Raw genomic sequence first — 24,648 nt, forward strand, 5'->3', positions numbered from 1 at the left:
GTTCAACTAGATAAAGTGCCAGAGGTTGCGGGAGTTGGGGCTTCATACAGTTCATGGCGTCAGAGAATGTAGAACAAAACCTGGTGGTCTGGCTTTGAGTTGGGAAGAATTACTTGGTTCCTCCTCCCTTTCCAAGCAAGGTAGAGCAGTTACTCCGCAGCTCAGCTGCATCGGTTCTTTAACAAAGCGGCAATGCATTTACAAAGGTGCGGCCCTGAAGCCTGGTAGCGGAGAGATAGAAGTGCTTCCTGTTCTCAGTCCACTCCTGCACATGGACTCGCAAGGTCAGCTGTGCGATTTAATTACCCTGCCTGCCAGGTGGGAGCCTGCCTGCCTGCCTGCCTGCCTGCAAGAGTGACATCCAGTCCCCGACAGATGGTTCTGTGCATATCAAGCATGTTAGGATGGAAAACCTACATCATCAGGTGTACAAATTAATGGGCTGTTAAGAACAATCGGTGTTTTGAATTTGCCACTAAATAGCAAATTCAAAATGAACATAAAACAGTGTTGGAGACTGTTAGGTACTAGAGGCATTTACAAAGCAGAAACGTCCCCCTCCAGGTTACAGTTGGTGCAGGGCACAGCGGAAGGAGAGCATCTTTGGTGAGGAGGCAAAAGCAGACAGACTTGACGATCTGTAGGCGAGGGGGAAATGGACATCCCTACAGGCCAGGTCCTTGAGATGCGACCCTGGGTTTTCAGAAACGGGGTGGGTGGATTTGTATTGATTGGACTCCCTAAAACTAGCATGTAGAGTATTCGGAACATTTCACAACCTTATTTAGACACGCACATCACACTTACATGTATGCACACACAAACAAAATAAAAGGGGAAAATAGACATTTGTTGAGAAAATGGGGAGAAAGGGATGTTAAACTCCCAAACAGTCCCATGTATGGAACAGGAATAAGAGTGGAAAGTGTTTTTTTCTCTGTGATCCGCAAGGTTTTCTCTTACAAAAGTGCAAAAAAAAATGCTTAAAGAAGTGACCTTCAATCTTAATCACAAAAAGTATAAATAAAAGTGACTCTTTTTCTCCTAAAAGGATACAAATATCTCTTCTTTTCTGTAACCCATCCCTTATTTAGACATAAAATTATCATACGTTTTCCAGTCCTGGTGCCAGCAAATATCTGTAAAATGGTCAGTACAGCTTTATGAAAACTTGTGTCATTTTAATCTTGGTCAAAGAATCCAACTTTATATTCCTTTCTTTTACCTCTGACAATTTTGATCTTTAATTCTTTCAGCTGTTGTCGTGAGATTTGGTTTTTGTTCAATCTTCCCAGCTCAAAGGCTTCTGAGAGGCTTTAGCAAAGTTCAAAGTCATTATCCCCTTCTTTTGGTCTATCATTTGTATTTCCAGTTTCATTTTCAAAGCTTTAACCAGGTTCTTGTCCATCTGGGTCTTTCTCTGGGCATGACACTTTAGCTGCCTTCTTTATTATCCAGTATTTCTGCTTTTAATATTTCTACATTAGGGAATTTTTTTACATCTATCACCTCATCATGAACATATTTTGGACAATCAATCTGTAGAAGCAGATATCATTGCTGACATTACTGACATTGTTTACAAATTTCTAATCCCATTTTTTGAAAATCTCGTGGAGTATTTCAACATTATAAAGTTTGGGTCATTTTGTAAATCCCATACAAAGAAAAATGCAAGGACAAGTTTACACTTTGGGTTGTTGTTCCTTTTCTGCTTGGAGTCTTAAGTCCTTCCCAGTGTCCAATTTCTGAAGTCCTGAAGCTTCAAATATTTGTTATGACCTAAGATACACGAAACAATTTGCTTTCCATGCAAAGCTGTTTATTTTATATAATAAAAGCTTATAGTAACAAATATTTAAAATTTGCCTGGGCCCATAATTTGTTTATAACTTTCTTAAATCAAAGTTTTATTTGCTTTTTACTATTAATTTCCAATCGTTTACATTCTTAAACTTATGGTTATTAGTTTTTTTTTTCAAGAATGGAAGTAAATTTACCAGATTGCTTTTAAACCTTATTGCTCTGAAGGACTCTAATAGCATTAAGATAATTAAATAGGCAATTTCTGAAAGTGGTTAGAAAATGAGTTAGTTACTGTGTGCCCAAAACACAAACCAGCCCGAAGGATCCCTATGAAGCCGACTGCTTTTTAGTTGCATCTTGTTCGAAAGGGTGAGCCCTGGAGATGCCAGCTGTCCTCTGGACGCCTGTTTGTCACCTACAGACAGAGGCCCCAAGGCCACCAACTCCCAAGATCCACCTGTGCTGATGAGTGTCGGTTTCCAGGGAGTTTAACTGCCCAACAGTCTCCTGCTCGGCTTTGTTTTGACCAAGCTAAGCGTCCCCTTTTAGAAAGAAAATCTCGTTTAGTCCTACGTTACAGATAAAACCCAGTCCTTCCCAAGGTCGTGTGCTTACTTGGGACGAGCAAATGAATATACTGTATGTGTCTGTTCTAGGTCACTTTAACCTTCTCTGCCTGCTCGTTTTATCTTTCCTTTTAATGTTAGCTTAAAAGTAATTGTGAAAATGTGTGCTGTGATTTAGTGTCCACCAGACTCCCTTTTTGAATCCCCCTCCCAAGTTGTCTCTCTCTTGACCCCACAGAAAGATGCGAAAACGTTCCGTGGTTGGATGTTTGTTACTAACTCTTTACTAACAGTAGGCAGCATCAGAAGGGTCCCGTTGGGTGAGAGAAGGGGGTTTACTAAGCAGGAGAGAAGGAAAAGGGAGGTTTGGTGTTCTGATCAATACAACCTCTTTATTATTGATGCCATTCATTATTGATCTAGTCCGCCAGATGTCAAGAGTTATAAAACCTTGGCTTCAGACTTGCGTCGTTCAAACGCGAGCCAGCTGTTCAATCAAACCCTAATGGCCAATGTTCGCAAGCCCTGGGCTGAAAGTGGCACAGCCAACTACGATTCCTGCTTTGTAGTCGTAGCTCTTCCTTTCTGTGAAGCCGCCCCCCTTCCCCCCTTGGTTGGACCAAGAAAAACAGCAGGGCCGAGTCCAGGCAGCTGCCCAGCATCAAAAACCTGAGTCAAAGACACACACATATACACACACACACAAAAATCCAAGTATCCTCTGCCCCATCAAGCATCCCACCAATCCAACGTCAAAGCTCCCATACTCGGGATAAAGGATGTTGCAGGGGGAAAAAATGTTTCAGAAGTAACCAACTTCATTTGTTCCCTTCAGTATTTCTTGTTCGTGTGCCTTCTCTCAAGGGCTTCCAGAGGTATCTATGAAAGTAGCCAGCCACAATCGGTTAATACTCTCTGTTTTTTAGTATGGGCACGATGCCATAAACCGTTTTGAGTAGACCTGTGCTTCCTTAGCTACCTCCAAGGCAACAGAAGGCCTGGCTGCCCTTCATTAGAAATGGGGGTCCCAGGCCTGGCAGCTGCCCAACCGTTGCCCAAAGATCCCGATCAAGGGTGCTCTTTCAGGGGTCTGCCCATCCCCGCCCTGGGCATCTTTAGGGGTGTGATTTTAAAGATCCTCAGGATGAATGATAGCCGCCTCTCTTTTGGGAGGAGCCATGTTGCATTTTTATTGCCATCCTGCCTGCCTTTTTACTTGGCGGCCTCAGGCCCAAAGGCGCTCTTTCAGCTGGGCTTGGGTGCCAAGGAGGGATTTTGCAAGCCTTTTTCATTCCTGACCTGCCCTGCTCCTCTGCCCAGGGCAGGCTGACCCAGCTTCCACCTACATTGGGCAATGGGAAGGGCAACAGTGGATAAACCAGGCTACCCTTGTTTTTCATCCTGAAGCACGTTTTGTACTTCCATGGGCAGATGGGGGAGGGGAGTGTGTGACCGGTGCCAGTGGTTGCTTCCCCCACCAGTGTTTCTAATGATAACCCAAACATTCAATACCCAATACATTATATTCTCTCCCTCTCTCCCACTTGCACACATGCGCACACGCACACACACCCCTATTTGGGTTGTGTGGTTGAGTTGGTCCATCAAGTTGGACAGCCTTCTCCTCTTGGGGAAAGAGAGCATCTAGTCTTTTCCTATCCATAACCGAAGCAACCATCGTTATCAGCGGGAAACCAGGACTTATTCCCCCCCAAAAAAGCGGAATCTGTCATTTTGGAACAGCTGGGCCGATGGGAGAGGGAGAGGGCTGGGCTGGATATAGCAACCTGTTTGTCCAAACTCTGGAATGTTCTCTCTAGGGTCCCACTAACTGACCTCTTGTGTATTAGAGGAAAGAAGCGGGGCCGGCAAGTTTCCCAATGGGGCATTCACTACTTCTAGAGCAGTGCTTCTTCAAAACCTCAGCACCTTTAAGATAGGTGGACTTTGGCTCCCAGAATGCCCTCGCCAGCTTCCTTGCAGACCACACATCCTACAGCTGCTGAGGCCCACTGCTACGGCAGTCTGCTGCAGCTGCCAAAAAGGGCTAATGTTGTCCTGATCTGCATCAACAGAGGGAAACCCTCAAAGTCACGTGAAATGTTAGTACCTTTTATACTGTGCTGACAAGACCATACCTGGAATACTAGATTTTTAGTCACCATAATAGAGAAATCTTGAGACTCTGGAAAAAGTGTAGAGAAGAACAACAAAGCTGATTAGCAGTCTGGAGACTAATAGTACGGTGAACGGTTCAAGGAGCTAGTTATGTCTAGTTTAACAACGAGAAAGAGTAACGTGATCACAGTCTTTCAATAATACTTGAGGGGCAGTCACATAGAAGAGGCGGTCAACTTATTCTCCAAAGCCCCTGAAGGCAGGACAAGAAGTAATGGATGGAAACTCTCAAAGAGAGATCCAACCTAAAATTAAGGAGATATTTCCCGACAGTGAGAGAGGACATTTAATCAGTGGAATGGTTGCCTCCAGAAGTTGTGGATGCTCCATTACTGGAGATGTCCATGGAGATTCTCAGAACTGAAGAAGCTTCTTGGATGAGAAGCAAAAGGTCTTCAAGGAAAAACAAAGTCAAGTTGCCTTTTGAAAAAGCACCTTTGGGACAACCGTGGCCTGGAGGATGGAGAATCTTCGCAGACTACAAGCAAAAACATGAAATGAATGCTTGGCTAGCAGTGTTGTGGCCACTGAGGTTTATCCAAGGCACAACGATTACTAACTGAACACCTCCCGGCATTTGCCGTGGTCCCATTCACTTGGGAGGCCCCGAAGTTGCAGCTGCAAACCAGGGAGGAGGTCATGAGAAGTTGGGCAGGGCTGCTCTCAGGTCTAAAGTTCACATCTTGACTTCTGAACATTGAGTGGCGTTGCCACTTCTCTCGGAAACGGCCATGCGGGCAACTCTGGAAGGTCAGATCTTTCCAGACGCTCGGCATCTCCCTCGCCTCCCTTGTGGGCGACCACTTCATGTAGTCAAAACAGGAAAACTGTTGTGGCTTTGGAGCACAGATAGGCCCTGATATGCTGGCGGTAGAGCTTGGAGCCAAACTGCCTCAAGGTTAAGAGAGGAGTGCAGCGATGTACTTGGGGAAGCTTATCAGGACCTTGCCAGACATGGTCGGATCATGTTCAGCCATCTCCTGGTCACCATCCCAACCTGCATAAATAACAGCACCGAAGTCGTGCTGCGTTTTGCTCTTGTTTTTCAAAGGTTACTCACTTTCATTTTTTTATTGCCACTTTTGCAGAGCAACCTCCCTTAATTGCTCTTACTGTAGATCATCCAAAGCATATAATTAAAGACCAGCTTTTGAATTGATTTATTGAGATGCTCTTTGATTTGACGTTTTTATGTTTGGAGGCTTATTTTTTAAATTATGGCCAGAGGAAGTTTCAGATAAACCTCATTTAATGTAGGGAGCCAGATCCTCCAGGACCTCAGATACTGTTTTAAGTAGTCAGGATTTTTCTCTATCTCCCCCATTATTTCTCATTAATTATTTTATTTTCTTCCAAGCTGGCTTTTGAGAAGGAGGGGGTAGAGTTTCAGGGAGATATAAAAGCATTTTATTGTCTAGAACAACAAAATCTGGCTCTGTAGATTTTATGGTTGTAAGCAGGACAATTATGAAAGCAAACACCCAGGAGTGGAAAATAAATAAATAAATAACGGCTACAAACAGTCCATTTCGGAGAATTAGAAAACTCGTAATCACAGACTTCCTGGGGTTTTAGTCATCTTTGTGTAATGTGATGCCAAGGTCTGAAGGTTGCCTGGATCGGCTTAGATCTCCCGGGCAGAGCAGCTCCTGGGCCATGCAGGACATTCAGGACTACGCTACCTGTTCAGTCGCTGAGCTCAGCAAGGGCCAGGGTTGACAGAGCTGGCCTACACACACACACAAACACACACACACCAGCGAAACAACTACAAGGACATAGAAAAACGCCTTTCTTTTTCTTAATTCGGTAGGGCAGGGTTTAAAAGATGGCTGCCCTTCTTCTGGGTCACCTGGACAAGCCAACAGTCCTTGTCTAAGCAAAGCCCAGGGCAAGTCTTGACAAGCTGTGGCTGGGCCTGCAAAACACACTTGCAAAAAAGCTGGAAGGCAGCCAGTGGCCCCTCCTTGGCCCGGCCCAGCTGAGTTCTGCCACTCTTTCTCTCATGAAGAGGGAAGGAGACCTGGGCGAGGGAAGCTGGACTTCAGGAATTGTGCAAAACTAGGCAAGCGCATTCTTCCCATTAAAAGTATGGTTTAAATGTTAAATTCGGGTGGAAAGTTTTTATTTTTTTAAAAAAAATGTATAAGTTTTGGTCAGTAGGTTTGCTTGTTTGATGTGTTTAATGATGAGAAGTGGTGTGTTTATCTTGCGCCACTAGCACAAGTAAAGTCATTAGCATTGTTCCTGGGCCAGACAAATCCATTTATCGTTTATGGCAGGGCTGGGGAAACGGTGGCCCTTTTATGACGTGTGGATTTCAGCTCCCAGAATTTCTCAACCAGCCCCAAGTCATAAAGGGGCCCTTGTTCCCCACCTCTGATTTAGAGAGTCAAGGATTTGAGAGCCCTTTCAGAACCCGTGAAATTGCAGAACTTCTACGAAAACGGTGGCGCTTGGACCGGCCCACATCCGTCCAGCAACCCAAAAGAAATGCACAAGGGCAAGAGGCAATTCAACGAAATGACCACATAGAAGACAACCCATAAAGTCAGTAGAGCGTCCTGGTTGTCTAGGAAGATCTGGCTTTTTTTAAAAAGACAACCAAAATTGAATATTTAGTGGGGCAGGGAATCAATAAATTGCACACTAGCAAAAGCAGTGGGACCAGTTAAAAAGTAGAACAATTTAGACAGATCAGAGAAAGGCTGTGAAGGGAACCAGAGGACCAACCGGGAAGTCAACCTCCCAAGAGAAAGAGATGGTTTCCTTTTGAAAAGAGCTGATTGTCCCACTCACAGGCAGGAGGAATCAGGGGTCTAAGTTAATCCCCCCCAGAGATCAGGATGGCCCCCTCTCTCTTCCGGAAGGCCCTGAAGATGGCCTGGTTCTGCCAGCGGGCCTGGGGAGCCCAGAATGGGAGGGATCCCTTCCAGTGGCTCGTTGTGTGATCTGCTGCCGTTGGGACGGCGAGGAGTTGGGGGTGATTATGTACTTATTTATTTTCCAGATTTTGTTCAACTGTACTCTTTTATTATTATTTTTTATTTTACTGTCAGGGCTCCGGTAGTCACCCCCATTTAGACCAGAGAAATATTTTATGAGTTGACATTTACATTCTGTAAGCTGCCCCGAGTCGCCAGGGGCAAATAGCCGGCAATATTTAATCGATTAATTAATAAGTTGCCTCTGATCCCATTTGAATATTAGGAAATCTTGCTAGTATATTTAGTGTGAACTTTAGTATGAAATGGAGAGCTGACCTGTACGGAGTGGGGGAGGGGAAGCGGAGCAAGACCCCTCGGTGCTGCTGCAATAGCTGAGCCTCCCTTTTTACTCAGCCTTGGAGGTTCCCATTGTGACGGGGAGCCGCCACAGAATTCACAGCCTCCAGGCGGCTTCCATGGAGCCCCCAAATTAACATTTTTAAAAACACAACATTTAATTTTTAAAAATGACACAGGCTGCCAGAAGGAATGAGAACTTTCCTAAGAGATCTTACAAGATTTTGGGGCAGGGTAGGTCATCCAAGGGACGCGGTGGCTCAGCGGTTAAGATGCTGAGCTTGTCAGTCAGAAAGTTCGGCAGTTCAGCGGTTCGAATCCCCAGCGCTGCGTAAGGGAGTGAGCTCCCGTTCCTTGTCCCAGCTTCTGTCATCCTAGCAGTTCGAAAGCACGTAAAAAATGCAAGTAGAAAAACAGGGACCACTTTGGTGGGAAGGGAACAGCGTTCCATGTGCCTTGGGCGTTTAGTTAAACGCACCAAACTTGATTGCAGGAAATACGACTTCAGCAACAGAGTGGTCAATGTTTGGAATACTCTACCTGACTCTGTGGTTTCTTCCCCAAGCCCCCAAAACTTTAACCTTAGGCTGTCTACTATTGACCTCACCCCCTTCCTAAGAGGCCTGTAGGGGGCGTGCATAAGCCCACCAATCATGCCTACCATCCTTGTCCTATTGTTTCTTTTTATTTTTCATATAAGTATCTATCTCATGTATTCAAAACTGTTTATTCTTATACCTGTATCTTGTAAGTGATTGACAAATCAAATAAATACTAAAAAAACCAAAAACCCTAAATACTAGCCCTGCCGGCCACATGACCACGGAGACGTCTTCGTACAGCGCTGGCTCTTCTTTGGCTTTGTGATGGAGATGAACACTGCCCCCTAGAGCCAGAAACGAGTAGCACGGATGTGCGAGGGGAACCTTTACCTTACCTTTAGGTCATCAAAGATTAATGCTCCGTTTTGCCCTGGAGCATACTGGCCCCTGCCACATAAAAAGGTGGCTCCCCTCTACCTTGTAGAGAGTATATATCTCGTCTTGTAGGATCAGGTGAAACACGTTTGCAACATGCTCTTCTGTTTGCAAGAAGGCTGGTCAGAAATCTAGTTGTTCAGAAATATAAAAGCATAATGATGGGAAAAAACCCAGTTACAATTCCTGCAGCAGTAGATTCAGGCTATATTGCTGCTCTGGGCGTTGGGGAAAATTCCATATAATCGTAATGGTGAACATTAGCAGTCAGTACCGAATGTCGAGAAGCATTCAGAGGAACATAATTCCACCTTGTCACACTGACTGCGACAAACACAAAGAGGAGGAAGGGCACTCATTTTAGGGGCACCCACCACCACCATGGTGTCGATCACTCCCAAATGGTTTGTTCAAATCCTAACCCGTTAATTTTTGTAAACGCTAACCATATTCCTTACAAATTTGTGCAAGTCTGCACAGCATTCCCCTGTGAAACCTTGCTTGAGAAGATTGGACCCTCAGCGCAAAGCCTAGCTGAGATAGTTGAAAATCTTAGAAAGTGATTTCTTATTTCTTCGCATTACGTTTGCACAACTGAATGGGAGCCGCATTAAAATTCTGTCCAGCTACCTCTCCGCCTGGGCTGGCCAGAGGAATCCAGAGGGACCCCGTGGGCGGTCTGGTGGCTCTGGTGTCTGCCCCCCAGAGGGGCAGCGCCCAAGAGCAGCAGGTTCCTAAGGTTTAGTTATGTGAAAGAAGCGTCCCCCAATTTTTCCCTCCTTTGATGAAATGCCCACTCGTGGTATAAACAGTCAACCTGTCATGGAACGTTTTCTTAGAGACCCTTTTTTTTCCTCCTTTCAGCCCGCAAGTTGAAGAAATTGGGCAACCTGAAGATGCAAGAAGAAGGGGAGACAGCAGAGCCCTCGAGCCCCACTGAGGAGCAAGCCACGAAAATGCCGCTGGCGCATCTCGATAGCCTGGAATGCCAGCCCATCTTCCTCAACGTCCTGGAAGCCATTGAGCCCGGCGTGGTTTGCGCAGGGCACGACAATAACCAGCCCGACTCCTTTGGCTCCCTTCTCACCAGTTTGAATGAGCTTGGAGAGAGGCACCTGGTACACGTGGTGAAGTGGGCAAAAGCCTTGCCAGGTAAGAAGCACTTTTTCTGGGGGGGGGGTATACCCCCAGCTCCCATTCAGCCTATCAGGATCTGAAGATGTTAAGCAAGCGGGGGCGGGGTGGGGGGGGGCTTCTTAGGTGGCGGAGGCCCTCGGTGAAAGTCGAAGAGGAGACGTCCTGGCAATTTTAGAGCTGAAGGCTAGGCTGGAGTTTGAAAAAAACTTCTTGGAAGAAGGTGGTAACTAACATAAAGCATAAAACGATAAGGCTTGAAGGGACCTTGGAGGTCTTCTAGTCCAACCCCTGCTTTCTTATTGCCACAAAAACTGCATGGGATGGTCCATGGGAGGGGTTGCCTTTATCTGAAGGACACTTGACTGGGGGTAGGTGGCATGGATACATTCCTTGGTATCTCTCAGGCTCCTGCTGTATTAGACTTAGCGGTTTTAAATGCAAAGAAAGGGCCAAACTCTACCGAGAGATTTATTGCCTATTCGTATTTCTTGGCTTCTCCGCATAAGTCCTGTGGGTATTTTGAAAAAATAAAACGGCTCAAAAGGTCGTCACCCGAGAGCAGCCGTACTACGAGTCTCCTTTTGTGCTCAGAAACCCCAGCTGCCGTGCTGGGCTTCACCTGCCTCTTTGTCCAGTGCCCCCCTTGAAGACTTGCCTTCCTCTCTTCAGCCAGAGAAGGTGCCGCCTTCCTAAAGGTTTCTTTGCTGCCCAGAATTTCCTGCTCAAGGATTATTTGAGGTTTGTTTTGAATTGATGGATACTGGGCTTCTGTTTCTTATGCAAAATAAGAAAAAAGTTTCTGTTCAAATACGACGCACCGCTCCTTCTTCCATTATCGTGCCTATTCTTTGAACTTAAATTCTGTTGTTTTCTTCATCGTCTGCTGTCAAAACAATGGGTAAAAAGCCAGTTGGAGAGGAAATTCGCGCGTAAGGAATCCATCAGTGTCAAAGAAAAGCTGAAGAAAAATCCCAGGCTGCCATTCAGTTGAACAAATGAAAGAAGCAGGTTTTTTCAAAATATTGAAGGGCCTTACAGGACGAGGTGCTCCCTGAGAAAACATATTTCAGACCGGTCCGTGAGATCTTAGCCTTCTGATTCGTTCCAAATGTCTTTTTCTTTATGCCCCGCATGCAAGCCAATCAGAATTGAATAGGGGCAGCCGATAGTCCTATTCCAGTCTTTGTCCAAAAGACTCAAACGATGCACCTGGACCCGTTCCTGTTGCATAAAGTGCCCGAGGTGACCCTGTCCCAGGGAGCTTCAAGGACCCAGAGACCCCCACCAAGGCCCCCTTTGCATCCCCCAGGACTCTCACTCTGAATTGCCTTGAATACAAGACACTTGGGGCAGCTAATGGGGAACCCACAGGCCTTCTGCCTCCACACTCCCTGGCCCGCCTGCATTTTGACAACGATACGTGGAACAAAATACATGGAAACCTGGGCTGCTGGGAAAGTGAACGTTAGCCATTAAGCCACTAAACCTTTATTCTCCCAGGTGTCCCTAGGGAAAAGGGGCCGTGCCGATGCCTGCTCCAAAGACAGCAACCAGGGTCAAATTGCCTAAACTGTCAACCAACCAAGAATTGCCACCCATTTCGAAAGGATAACTTTGCATGGAAGATGTTCGTTCTGTCAGTCTTACAAACCGCTGCTTTTCTCAAAGTGTCATTTTAACTTTAATTAAATTGTATTTCTCAGACCCTGTTCCAGAAATTGTGAATAAGGATAATGAGAAAGTCGCTCCAATTTGAGATTGTAGGTGTCATGTCATCACGACTTCCAAGACCGATGCCTTATTAGCAACCCCATAACTTGCCGGTGGTTCTTATCTCTGTTAAAATGGAGCTTTTAAAAAGTACTGCCTGGTTATCCACGCCTTCTGATTTTGAAGGACTCCTGTGGTAAACGTCCATTACAACCCATGGTCCAGTTTAGAACGAAGCATCCCAGGGTTTGACTGTTTGGCTTTCCTGCGTCTGGAAAGAGGCAAGAAAACTCCTCAGCCAGCTGGGCTGGTTTCAGCAAAGGAGGGCCTGCTCCCAGTGCCCCCCCGCCCAGACCACTCCACTTCCTCCCTCTGGCTGCTTCTCCCAGGCCATGTGGGGAGCCAAGGACGGAAGGGCTAGGAAGGAGCTGTTGCTGGCTCCTCTTCTCCGCCTCACTTTTGCCTTCCCTTCACAAGTAATGAAATGGCTGCCTCCCTAGTCTTTGACCGAGAAGGATGCAATGTTTATTTATTTTATTTATTTATGAAACTTGTAGGCCACCCATCTTACCTCAAGGTAATGTCCAGTTCAGTTGCCATGCTTTGAGCAGAACGCTGCTTGGGTTAGACCATGATGGGGATGCTTCATGCCCTCTGTTGGAATCTGATTCCGAGGGGGAGGTTGAACAGATGACAGGGAGTGGAAGTGTGGCTCTGGTGGCTGTGGAAGAAACTGGGGGAAGGGCACAGTCTGGCTGGGCATTCAGAGGAAGACCCAGGGCCACCCCCTCTTCATCCCAGGGCATGCAGGGAGGAACGGAGAAGGGAGCAACGTGGCTTATGGGGGAGAAAAGGGCCCTGATTCCCTTCATTAGCTGCAGCTGGGAAAACAGGATTTAAAAGGGGCATTTGCTCACAGCACCATGCTGGAAGCAAAGCCTGCGTTATCTTTGTTTGTCGAGCCCTAACTGGGTTATGGTGTCCTCCCAACTGTGTGCGTTTCATTATTTTTTGAAGTCTGCAATTCCTTATCCTGCTCTGTCTCGTTAATTGCTGCAGTGTGGTTTGTGTTTTTTTTAATTTATAATCTATATGTACTTTGGGTTCAGACAGAATTTTCTTCCCTTTAAAAACTGTTCTTGGGAGAGTTTTTTCTCCAGCCAAAGATAACTGGACATTGGGGGCCAAGTTGGAGATATTAAAAGGACTTTACCTACTTTTGTGACTTTGTTGCTTTTTTGCCACGCCCCTTTGGGTCATCACAGGATGCTTCATGCTCCAAGAGCCCCCGTGGGACTGGGGTGCACTGGGACAAACGAGAACACGGGCAGCTCAGGAAGGTCCCCTCAGGAAAGAAACTTCAAGGCACCTGGATCAGAGTGAGGCACCTCGGCGCAGCCAGCTGCCACCACCAAGTCCTTTTTGCAAAGCTCGCCAGCCCTGCTCAGTTGCGAGGCTGAGTTTCCGAGAATTTGGCTATGAAACACACTTTCCACAACTCTTCTCTTGCATCAACTTTTTGGCCATGTCTTCAGCTAGCTCTTCAACACCAGAGGATTCCAGAAGGCCACAGACGAGGCTGTTGTCCGGCACATCTAGAAAGTACCTAATGGGAAAGGTCGGATGTCAGACTTCGCCTATGGCCTTTACTGAAGCTTTTAACTGGGTCCATCCATGGACGGGGGGCGGGGGGGGAGAAAAGGCCAAGGAGGTGACTGTGACTGCTTGACAAAAGTGGATCCTGACGTCTCTAACGCCGCCTCTGCAGGTGCCCCTGCTGCTTTTAACTGCAGGCAGGCCTGATTGTCCTTAGCTGTGCTAGCCCTCATTTTTGTGGTTGTGTTGCTTTTATTATTTCTCATTTGATTATCCATAGCTTGTGAAACTTGTTTTAATCCACTTAACCTATCTTTGGAGCCTTTTCCACAGAAATATGAAGTACGTGGGTTTTTTAGGGTTAATGAATTAATTAATACACTCCTAAATCTATCATTCTCAGAACTTCTAAATCTCTTACTTATAAATGTGCAAAGCCCAAAGCCCAGAACAAGTTTTAAAAATTTAAAAAAACTAATGATAGGATAGGAAGATAGATTGCAATCTCTGGTTTTCTTCTGTTTATGTAAACTATAATTGTGGTTGGAAGATTTTGTGGTTGGAAGATTTTGTGGTTGGAAGAGAACTACAGCTGTTTTTGGACAGTCTTATCAATGGATTCACTTCCCATCTTGATCAAATCGCAAAGCACTTCCTGAAACAATTTTTTTTTGATTGACCTGCTTGAAGGTGACTACTAGTTCCTGATCCCACCTCTTGAACATTGCCTTCGTCAATGATAACTGAGAAAGTTTGTAGAGAGCTAAAGCGATAAATAAATGTTTATCTGTTCATTTACAAGGCCACCTGACTCACAGATAACTATGAGCATGAAAGAATCCTTACAGCCGCTCACTGTGAGCCCAAGCCTCCTGGTGGACAGGTGATGAAATACACGATCGTCCAATGCACAGGCTCCCTAGGCGCCCTGAGGGAGCACAGCACCAGCCTTGGCGGCAAAACTAGCACTTTGTCTGCAGGAGGAAAAGAATTGCCCAGTTATTCATGCCATCGTGGCAGGGGCAGAGCTTGGCCTTCCATCTTGACCTTCTCTTATTTTAGGACCCAAAGAGCATTAACGTCCAGTTGAAGCACAACGAAATCCCGCAAGCCGCGTTGAGTTGGTCATTGGATCAACTCCAGCATAAGTGGTTCCATTCAGAAGACGCTGGACACATCACCTCCATGCCACTCAACAGCAGCGTTTCAGGTTGGAGCCAGCAGGAAAGAAAAGTCCGCAGATAATTTTCAGTTGAGATTTTCCTTAAGAGAGGAGAAATCACCCGTCCTTCCTCTGCAGGAAGAGTAATTGAGTTCTTGATGGGCCACAAGGAAAAATAACTATTTTTGGCTTGACCAGCAAGGGTAGCAAGACAAGAAATGTGATTGTGATGTGATGGTTGCACTTCACAGGGAAGATGGGATTCACGTTATATTTTGGCTGACATGTCACACCTTCGGTTCACAATTGGAAACTCCATATTTTTAAATACAATTTTATTAACAATTTTGGTTACAGTAAAAAGTAATATAAACTAAACCCAGAGATAGAGAAGAGGAAAAAAGGGGGGGAAAGTAGAAAAAAAATAACTCTTCAGCTCTTACAAGGTTAAGCATACATCTCTTCTGCCCAAATACTATCTCTTCTTTATAAACAAATCCATAAAACGTCAACTTTTGAATCTTAGTGCCAGCAAACAGTCGGGGAAGGGGTTGCCGGGAAAGGGGAAGGGGAGGAGGATGTCTTATTTTAACCTTAATCAAATTCCTTTTCCTTCTTAACTCTTAATCAGTTCAATACTGTCATAGGCTTTGTTTGGGTTTCAGTTCTTTATCCCATCACACAAATTTTGTCAAGGCTTTAATAAGCCTGTTTTGTAGATCCAATAAGAAAAATATCTTTCAGATCATTCTCTTATCGTTTGCATTTCTCTTTTTTAAGCTATCTCGACAGATAAAAACTTGTTCCACATCTGTCATTCCTTCATCCATCTCTTTTGGGCACGTTCTACCCATAGAAACCATTCACACCACCTGCATAACTTCTCCCTCCTCCCTCCGTTTATGGCAGGGTGCCAGCAAGCTTAGCAGTGCATAGTAGGGAAGGTGGCAGAGCTGGCAAGTATCTTGTTAGCAACTTGTCGGCTCTTCCTCCAGCCAGATGGACCCTCAAGGGTGGGCAATGGAAGCTATTCGGAGTCCCCCCTTTAACGGCTGTTTTTCTCCTCTTTTAGTTCTGTTGCTTTTCTGCCAGTTGCTTTAAGCAATGGATACAAATTGGTATCTTCCTTATAGGTAGCACCGGGAGAGTTAAAGCCTCTTTGCAACTGCAGTCATTAATGTTAAATAAATATTTTGTTCCGATTTATCATAGGAACTGGCAGCTAGCCAAAGGCATGCCTCTTCCTTCGAAGCCCCCCTTCAAGGCAACGCCATAGAAGGGCGGGAAGGGCTGCCTTGGGGACCACCCTTGCCGGCAGACGGGGGGCCTCCTCGGTCTGGCTACCCCGGCAGGAGAGGTTGAGGCTCAGCCTCAGGGGACTCGGAGTTTCGGGCCTGGGGTAGGCTTCAGGAGGGGGCAAGGTCTACACCTGCCTGAAAATAGGCCTAAATAAATGTCTCGCTGAAAGGAAAGGGAGAGTTAGAGTGTGAAGGGAATGACTGTGTAACCATGGATCTCCGTGATTCTGGCATGTTGAACTGTTCTCTTCACACCTATTTCCTGCCTCTGCAGCAAACTCAGCAGGGACCTGCCTTTTTTTTCCTCTTCTCTTTTCCGATGTCATCGCAACGGCACTAGCAGCAGACGCTAAAAACTGCACATTTTGACAGAAATCAGCCTTTTGCTTTTTGACCACTAAAGCTGCCCTGTGAATTGTCTTTAAGCTCTTTCAAGTAATGGGAGCCATTAACTTTTTCAGCAAGAGCCGATCTCTGTTTCGTCCTTCCTAATCGCATTTGACAGGGAGGTTTATTTGGGCTTCACCTGATGCTGGGAGTAAGTTCAAGAGTTAGCGGGAGTGGAGGAACCAAGGGCAAACGAAGAGGCAGGTTGACGTCTCAGAATGGGTAGAAGGGACAAGGTGAACGGCTTAGCGGAGGGAAAATGTCTAAAACTCTGTGAATGATGTACACAGAAAACAGACGCAGCTGAATGAAGCTGGCTAAGATGCTGAAGTGGCCTTCAGAGAAGTGAATAAACAACAGTTTTGGCCTAAGGAGGTAGATTTGTCCCAAGTTGTTCCAGAAATCAGGACCAGAAACAAGAACCTTAGAATAGAATAGAGCTGGAACAGACCATGGGAGACTTCTAGTCCTGCTCAAGCAGGAGAACTTAGACCGTCTCAGACAAGTCCAGTCTCTTCTTAAAAACCCCCAGTGATGAAACATCCACAATTTCTGGTGGCCAGCTGTTCCACTGGTTACTTGTCCCCGCTATTAGGAAGTTTCTCCTTAATTCCAGATTGCTTCTCTCTTTCATTAGTTTCCAACTGTTGCTTCTTGTCGTGTCTTCTGGTGCTTTGTAGAATAATTTGACCCGCATTCTTCTTTGTGGCAGCCCCTCAAATACTAGAATACCGCTATCATGTCCCCCCTAAAAGTCCTTATTTTCTCTAGACTGGCCAAACCCAAATCCTGCAGCCGTTCTTCATGTTTTAGTCTCCAGGACTTTGATCATCTTAGTTGCTCTTCTCTGAACTTTTTCCAAGGTCTCAACATCTTTTTCGTAGTATGGTGACCAAAACTGGTTTCAGTATTCCAGTGGTGGTCTTACTAGGGTTTTATAAATCATACGATCTTAATTCTATGCCTCTGTTTATACAACCCAGGATTGTATTAGCTTTTGGGGCTGCTGCTGCACATGGCTGGCTCATATTTAAGTGATCCTCCTAGGACCCCAAGGTCCCTCTCGCAGTTATTGTTTTTGAGCCAGGTCTCACTTAATCTGTACTTATATCTTTGATTTTTTCCTACCTAAATGTAAAACTTTGCATTTCTCCACATTGCAATTCGTTTGGTTGGATAGTAAGATAACAACTTCAAGCAAGGAAAAGGAAGTAGAGGTCAACTGAACATCAGCAAACATACCTTAATGTGAAGAGCCGTCCACTAGCGCAACAGATACTAATAAAGGGGTCTAGGGGTATCTTTAAAAAGAGGCTGGATGGTCATCTGGCCATTTGCACTGGGCGGGATTTTGGACCCTAGGTCTAAGACCCCTCCCCATTCTTACATTCATATTCAGATCAAAGTAGCATCCACAAAGGGTGGTCAGAATATTAGATGGTAGCTGTGCCTGGTTGAAGGTTTGCTCTCCTTTTTGACATGCCTCAGATATGGATGCCTTTGTCCCGATCTCTTCCTCCTTTTGAGTTCTCTCTCATAAGGGATATGAAAAAAAAAGCCAAAGCTTCAAGCAAGCAGATTTATGTTGTTTTCATGAGAAGAGCACAGTTTTAACTTAAGCAGATAGAATATGTATTTCCCCAAAATGTGAAATGAGTAATGGCTGGACATAGGATAGTGGGGGCACATGATAAAATTGGAAATGATATTCCCGCATTTCTTCGTGGTGATTTCCACCATGGAATTTTCCTTTCATTACAATAGCAAGTCAGGGAGTCAGTATACACCTTCTGATGCTGGATTAACTTACAGAAGAGTTTTCAGGGCATTTAAAAAATATATATAGAACTGTTCAGAATATTGCTAGAAAGAACTTATATGAACTTTAATATTTTAATAATGAGCTGAAAATATTAATTACAAAAATGATAGTTCAGTGTTTACCGCCAATAAAATAATTGTTAATGAACATTGTTTAACTACTATTTAGAAAAAAAGCCATGATGAACTCAGATTGTTGGGTGGAAGATGCTGACCTTGTAAACTACTTAGAAAGGGCTGTAAAGCACTATGAAGCTGTATATAAGTCTAAGTGCTATTGCTATTGCGAAAAATGCTAACAAAGTTTTTTTAATTAATATTAGTAGAGTTCAAGTGAAACTTTTAATTATGCACTGAGATACCAGTGGGAAAGCAGGTAAAAATGTGCTTGATGCCAAACACTTATTAACTGCGCTTTCCAAAACCAATGCAGCATTAGTGTGATAGGGTATCTCAAAGTGTCATTGAGGTGATAGCTACAGGCAGGTTTCCTGCAAATTCAGCGATAATCCAAACTGTAATTTCAGCTTTAGTTGTTGTGGGATTTTTTTTGTTAATGCTAGTAGTTTTTGAAGATGTTAAACTTGTTGGCTTATATTTACCACAGATAGGATGAATTCCATCTCCAATTAAGTTGTAATGCAATCTGTAACTGTAAGAAAGAAATCTAAGATCCTTTAATTTTTTTGCCTCTTCTTGAAACTTACTTAGATGATGTTAAAGAATATTACAAGCTCTCGTCTGTGTACAGATCACGGCAATCTATATGAATGGTTTGAACACTCTGACTTCTGTGTTAATGTTAGCTATCCTATGCTGTCAAATGCCTGTACAAAAACAATATTGCCATTTTTTTCTAAGTATAGAAATTGACGCTGAAAGAATAGCACCAAGAAAAAATTCTAGAAAAGAATCTTCTGAGTTGATCCCCAAGGACCTTAGATATTCTCTATCACAAAATTCAGAAGGTCCAAATCACACTTTTCTGCATTGAGGCTTATGGCTGTTGGTTCATAGGGAGAAGACTGTTCATTTCCTGTTTTAGAAAATAACAGACCAATAAAGCACAAGACAAGCTGGGTGGGTGGGATATGTCACCGAGACCTATATATTTTGACCCTAGAGTGATCCAAAGAAATTTGGATTGCCCATGTGGATTGCACAAGAACAACAATTTCCCAGTGAGACGTGGTTGTGGGGCTTGTGTGCTGTGAGGAAGGTAGAAGCTATGCCAGAGGTTCAACCCCACTGGACGGGCCTCCTCAGTGGAGTCAGACAAAGAGGGTCTTCTCTCCCATTAAAAGTATGGTGAGATATAAATGTCAGAAAATTATACTGTCTTGGATGTCACCAGGGTTAACAAGGTCCACGCTAGATGTTGGAGATCCTGGACCAGAGGTGGTATTCTACTGGTTCTGACCAGTTCTGGAGAACCGGTAGCGGAAATTTTGAGTAGTTGGAGAACCAGCCAATCCCACCTCTGATTGGCCCCGCCCCCATCTCTTCTCTGCCTCCCATTGAGTCCCAGCTTGCACAGGAGAACGGAGCTGGAAAGCAGGCCAGTGGGTGGGGAGGGAAGGGGGATTTTGCAGTAACCTTCCCCTGCCACACCCACCAAGCCACACCATGCCCACAGAACCGGTAGTAAATTTTTTTGAATCCCACCACTGTCCTAGATATCTGGCATCAAATTACATGAACCTCTGATAATTCTGCTTGAGAACATTCTGGGTTTTATTGAGGCATCCCAGCAGACCTTGGACTTAATGCCTCTCTCCTCCCATGGAGTCATACAGCGGCCCAGGCTGTATGCCACTCGGAATCCAAATAGTTTATGGTGTGAACTTTTAGTTTATTTTCTTTCCAATTTCATCCCTAATTATGTCCTTTTTTATAAAATAGCTTGTTCTATAATAACAACAGAAAACCTTCAGTAAGAAAATGTGTTGTATATGACTTGTCTTTCCCTCGCTACCAGATTTAAAATGCCACAAGCTGCCATCGGTGTTGGAGAAGGCCTTCTGTCGGTCTTGAGGTGCCAGCGGCCTGAGCCCAGGCTAACAACCCAGCTGCTCCCTGACCTGAAGGAAGAGCTTTGCCTCCAGCTAATTTAACCTTTCTGACTTTTCTTCCTAGGGTTCCGCAACCTGCACGTAGATGACCAGATGGCCATCATTCAGTATTCCTGGATGGGCTTGATGATTTTTGCCATGGGATGGAGGTCCTTCACCAATGTGAATTCCCGGATGCTTTATTTTGCTCCAGACTTGGTCTTCAATGAGTAGGTTGCCTCTGTTTCGTGTTAGACTTGATTGAGAAAGTGGAAAGGGGGGTTACCCTGTGGTCGGCTTTAAGCAAAAGCCAGAGGAAGCCCCCCCCCATTTCCTCAGGAACGGCAGGGCAAATGAGCCACAGGGTCACTTTCAGTGAAAAGGAAGCTTTCTCATACAAGGTCAAACTTTTTGAGCTCAAATTGTGTCTGCTTGACTTGTTTCAATTCTTGAATGCAACGTCATTGAGATTACATTTACACAAGAGTCAAGAGGCAAATGTGCAGCCACACAAGGTAGCGTTTGCTTTGTTTCACATGCTCATTTCTTGTGATGACCCAGGGTGGAATACAAAATAAACCAGTCACAAAAAACAGGCGAAGCCCCTTTTATTCCTTCACTTTGCTTCCAAGCTCCAAATATCCTTGACTGGAGACAAAAAACTCCCACACAAGCAGTTATAAGAAGGAGAAAATGCCGTTTAAATTATAAAGAGTAAAAAAAAACAACACAAACCAGGCAAGATAAGGGCTGGAAGACGTCCACAGATATCAGAACACACACTGGGAAGGACACCGAACTCAGAGAGGAACAATAAACTAGAGATATTTCCATGCTATGTTTCCAGCACTGGCCCTTACGCATGCCTGTCCTCTTATCCAGTTGTCACAGCTGCAGCCCATGAAGAGGATCAAGGCCCTGTCCTCCTCCGTAGACCACGTCTCTCCCTTATCCTCTCCTCCCTGCGTGCCCCAGGATGGAGAGGGGATGGGCCTGGGTCCTCCTCTGACTGCCCAGCCGGCCTCCACCCTTCCCCAGCCTCCTCCACAACCTCTGGAGCCCCACTTCCACTCCCTGTTGGCTGTTCCTCCTCTCCCTCAGAGTCAGTCTCCACCAGGGGCATGACACTTCTTCTGAGAGGCAGACGTAGAGATCAAAATTTCTGGAAAGTAGATGAGTAAAAAAGTAGACCTCGAAGTCTAAACATGAGCTTAGTTAGGAGTGTTTAGTAAAAGTTTCTTCCAGAGAAATGTTTCAGTGTAAATAGTGAATATCTATTTTCCAGGCATATGCTGCATTTTCTCAAGTGGTCAAGGACTGGTCCTTTCCTTGGGTTTTGCGTCCTTTGAAATATTCCATCTTTTGTTGATCTCTGGCATGAAATGCTGAGGCCTCACCACTTTGGAGGATCAAAGTTCTGTAAAGCAGTACTCCCCCTCCCCCCGCATGCAGCTGTCTTGACCCAAGCACAGCCACTGTTTTCTGCACTTCTGGCTTCTCTATCCCAGGTCTTGGGCAGACAGGGGACTTCCCATGTTTTCTTCTGTGCACTATTTGACTACCAGAGTTTCTGTATGCAGTTCGTGTATTCAGTTACTTCAGTCCCTGGGCATCTGTTGGAGAAGGATTCAGGCTGACCTTTGTAGCCAGATACTACAGAAATGAAGTTCCAAGATCTAGCTGTGTACTTGGCGTGCTTGTTTTCAGATGACCTTGCCTACAGCTGCATGTGCCACAGATGGCAAGAGGCCTTGTGGGAGGGCCTATTTCAATAGGGCCTTTTATCTGAACAAAACAGGACAATTGAGAACAGCTTAGATCAGAATCTATGGAGTAAATTGTAGGGCTGACAGAGAAATTAAGATTTGCATTTTCTTTCACTTATGTATTTTGCCATATTTACTAGTGAGTGGTTTTATTACTATTCTCTATATTATCTTTTGTATTCTGATACGGCCTAATGGTCAAATAATAAAGTATTATTAATAAGGCAACTTATATGGCAAGATCCATTCCCAAGGCTTGTTAGCTGGCCATTACAATGTGGCATATTTGGAAGTTTACAGGTTATAAGATAACTCTGGATCATTTTTTTAAATACTTATAAAAGCTCCCCTCATGATATTTTTTCACCCTAAGAATAATTATGGAAATAGGAAGGGGAGGGAGAGAAATAGGTAAGTAATAAATATTTTGGAAGAACTGCTTTCAAATTTTGTTAGTCATTAAGGCAGCCACATGTTCTTTCAAGCTGCTAAGCGAGACTGGGAAAAAAAGGCCCAGCAACTTTAATGAATGGACTCATTAAAACAGCCATACTTGTAATGTCAGCCATACCATTAAAACCATATATGCTTAGAGTTATTTGGAAAAAAACATGGCTGCTTTAATGAGCAACAGAGAGAAGTTTGTGATCATGGAAGTTCCAACGCATCCTTCTGACTCATTTTGAAGTGTCCATGATCTCATGAAAAGGATGTTAGGCACTGACTGGAAGTACATCTACATGGAGGAAGTACCCAGTGGGGTACCACAAGGTTCCATCTTAGACCCAGTATTCTTCAGTATCTTCATAAATGACTTAGATGAGGGAATAGAAGGGGAACTCATCAAATTTGCAGATGACACCAAGCTCACAGGAGTAGCCAACACCCCAGAAGACAAGTGCAGGATACAAATAGGTTTTGAGAGACTTGGACAATGGGCCCTACCCAACAACATAAAACGTAACGTAGAGAAAAACAAGTTTTTACACCTATGCAGGAAAAAGAAAAGATACGAATACAGATTAGGTCCACCTGGGTATGTGCAAATAGATTGAGCGCTCTTCAGGCTTCCTGGGCTATCTTGTAGTTGGCAGATTCCACATCTCCTCACCTGTCTTTTCATTCCTCTGGAGACAGGCACACATTTTATTTATTGATTGATTTGATTTGATTTGTCAGTTGCTTACAAGATACAGGTATAAGAATAAACATAGTTTTGAATATATAGATATATTCAAAACTATATGGATACATATGAGAAAAATAAAAGAAACAGTAGGACAGTAGGCACGTTGGTGCGCTTATGCATGCTCCCTACAGACCTCTTAGGAAAGGGGTGAGGTCCATAGTAGACAGCCTAAGGTTAAAGTTTTTGGGGTTTGGGGAAGAAACCACAGAGTCGGGTCGAGTATTCCAGACATTGACCCCTCTGTTGCTGAAGTCGTATTTCCTGCAATCAAGTTTACAACGCAGACACTCAACCTTACTCAGCAAAAGTTGATGGAAGAGATGGAAGGTGGCTCAGTGCATAGTTAGACCAGCAGGAATACATGGCAGCCTGAAGACGAGATGCTCCTGAGTGCTGGGAGGGGGTCCTGCTGCTTTGGGACGGATTTCCCAATGGGGCCTGTTAGCTGAGGGGCATCACTGTTTCCTTGCTACAGGCTTTCTCATAGGAAATGACAGAAGTCTCAGGGAAGGGCTGGTGGGATTTTGCAGAGGGGGGAAAGGGGGCTGGACTTGGGGCTATGAGGGCCTTTGTGGAGGGAGGGGTCAACTTTTGCACCATTATGTGACCAACAAAATAAGCAAGAGAGACGAAGTTTCCATCAAGACTGAAATGGTAGCATTCATAAACATCTCAAGCCGTGTACAACAGTGAAATGCGTGGATTTAGTTCTTGTGAGAAAGGCAAACTCTGCTAAGCTGTTTCTCTCCTATTCATGCCTTAACTTCTTTTCTTCTCCTAGGTACCGAATGCACAAATCCAGAATGTACAGCCAGTGTGTCAGGATGCGACATCTCTCTCAAGAATTTGGATGGCTTCAGATTACTCCTCAAGAATTTCTCTGTATGAAGGCTCTGCTCCTCTTCAGTATCAGTAAGCGGCGGCATTTTTCACCCCCCTGTTTTTGTACTTAGAATAAAAGATAAAATAAGAGGGTTGGAAGGGACCTTTGGGAGTCTTTTAGATCAACCTCCTCCTGCTCCATCAGGAGATCCTGTACCATTCTGGACAAACGGCTGCCCAGTCTCTACTTGGAAACCTCCAGTGAAGGAGCACTCACAGCCTCCAGAGGCAGGCCGTTCCACAGGTTAATTGTTCTCACTGGCAGGAAATGGGGCCGGACTAGATAACCTCCAAGTACCCTCCCATCTCTGTTATTCTGTGTTCTCTGTGGCAGCGGCCCTATTGGTTGCACTTTTGTAAGGGAGGGAGGGGCACCGCCCCCCTCAATATTCCTGGGTCTCTTTCCTGGGTCTGCATCTGTGCCTTTTACTTCCTCTCCTTCTCCTGTTTCAGTCCCAGTGGACGGCCTGAAGAATCAGAAGTTCTTTGATGAGCTCCGGATGAACTACATCAAGGAGCTGGACCGCATCATTGCTTGCAAAAGGAAGAACCCCACGTCTTGCTCACGTCGCTTCTATCAGCTCACAAAGCTCCTGGACTCGGTGCAGCCGGTAAGTGCGAAAGTGGGGGAGTTGGCCAAGGGGCTTGGGGTGCGGGGCAAGGCCTGCTCAGACCCCAAAGGGCTTCGAAAGAGGAAACGCAAAGCCCAGGAAGTCATAGGATCTCAGAGCTGCAAGCGGTAGTCCCAAAATCCTTGGGCCGAGCCCCAGAGAGACCCAAAAGTAGACAAAGTGGTTGCCGTATTAGTATTAACCAAGTTACCTGTAAAAGGAAGTTT

General features: G+C 45.0%; 1 protein-coding gene across 1 annotated transcript in view; it reads left to right on the plus strand.

Annotated features, from left to right (window-relative positions):
- AR (androgen receptor) overlaps nucleotides 1–24,648 on the plus strand; it is a 133,335-nt gene that overhangs the window by 101,902 nt on the left and 6,785 nt on the right. Inside the window, exons 4-7 of the mRNA XM_026703098.2 lie at nucleotides 9,676–9,963; nucleotides 20,059–20,203; nucleotides 23,710–23,840; nucleotides 24,264–24,421. Of these exons, the coding sequence (XP_026558883.1) occupies nucleotides 9,676–9,963; nucleotides 20,059–20,203; nucleotides 23,710–23,840; nucleotides 24,264–24,421 (722 nt within the window). The remainder of the gene's footprint in view (nucleotides 1–9,675; nucleotides 9,964–20,058; nucleotides 20,204–23,709; nucleotides 23,841–24,263; nucleotides 24,422–24,648) is intronic.

The sequence above is a fragment of the Pseudonaja textilis genome, chromosome 12 (assembly GCF_049901715.1).
Source record: "Pseudonaja textilis isolate UNSWEBS1 chromosome 12, rPseTex1.2, whole genome shotgun sequence".
Classification (NCBI taxonomy): Eukaryota; Metazoa; Chordata; class Lepidosauria; order Squamata; family Elapidae; genus Pseudonaja; species Pseudonaja textilis.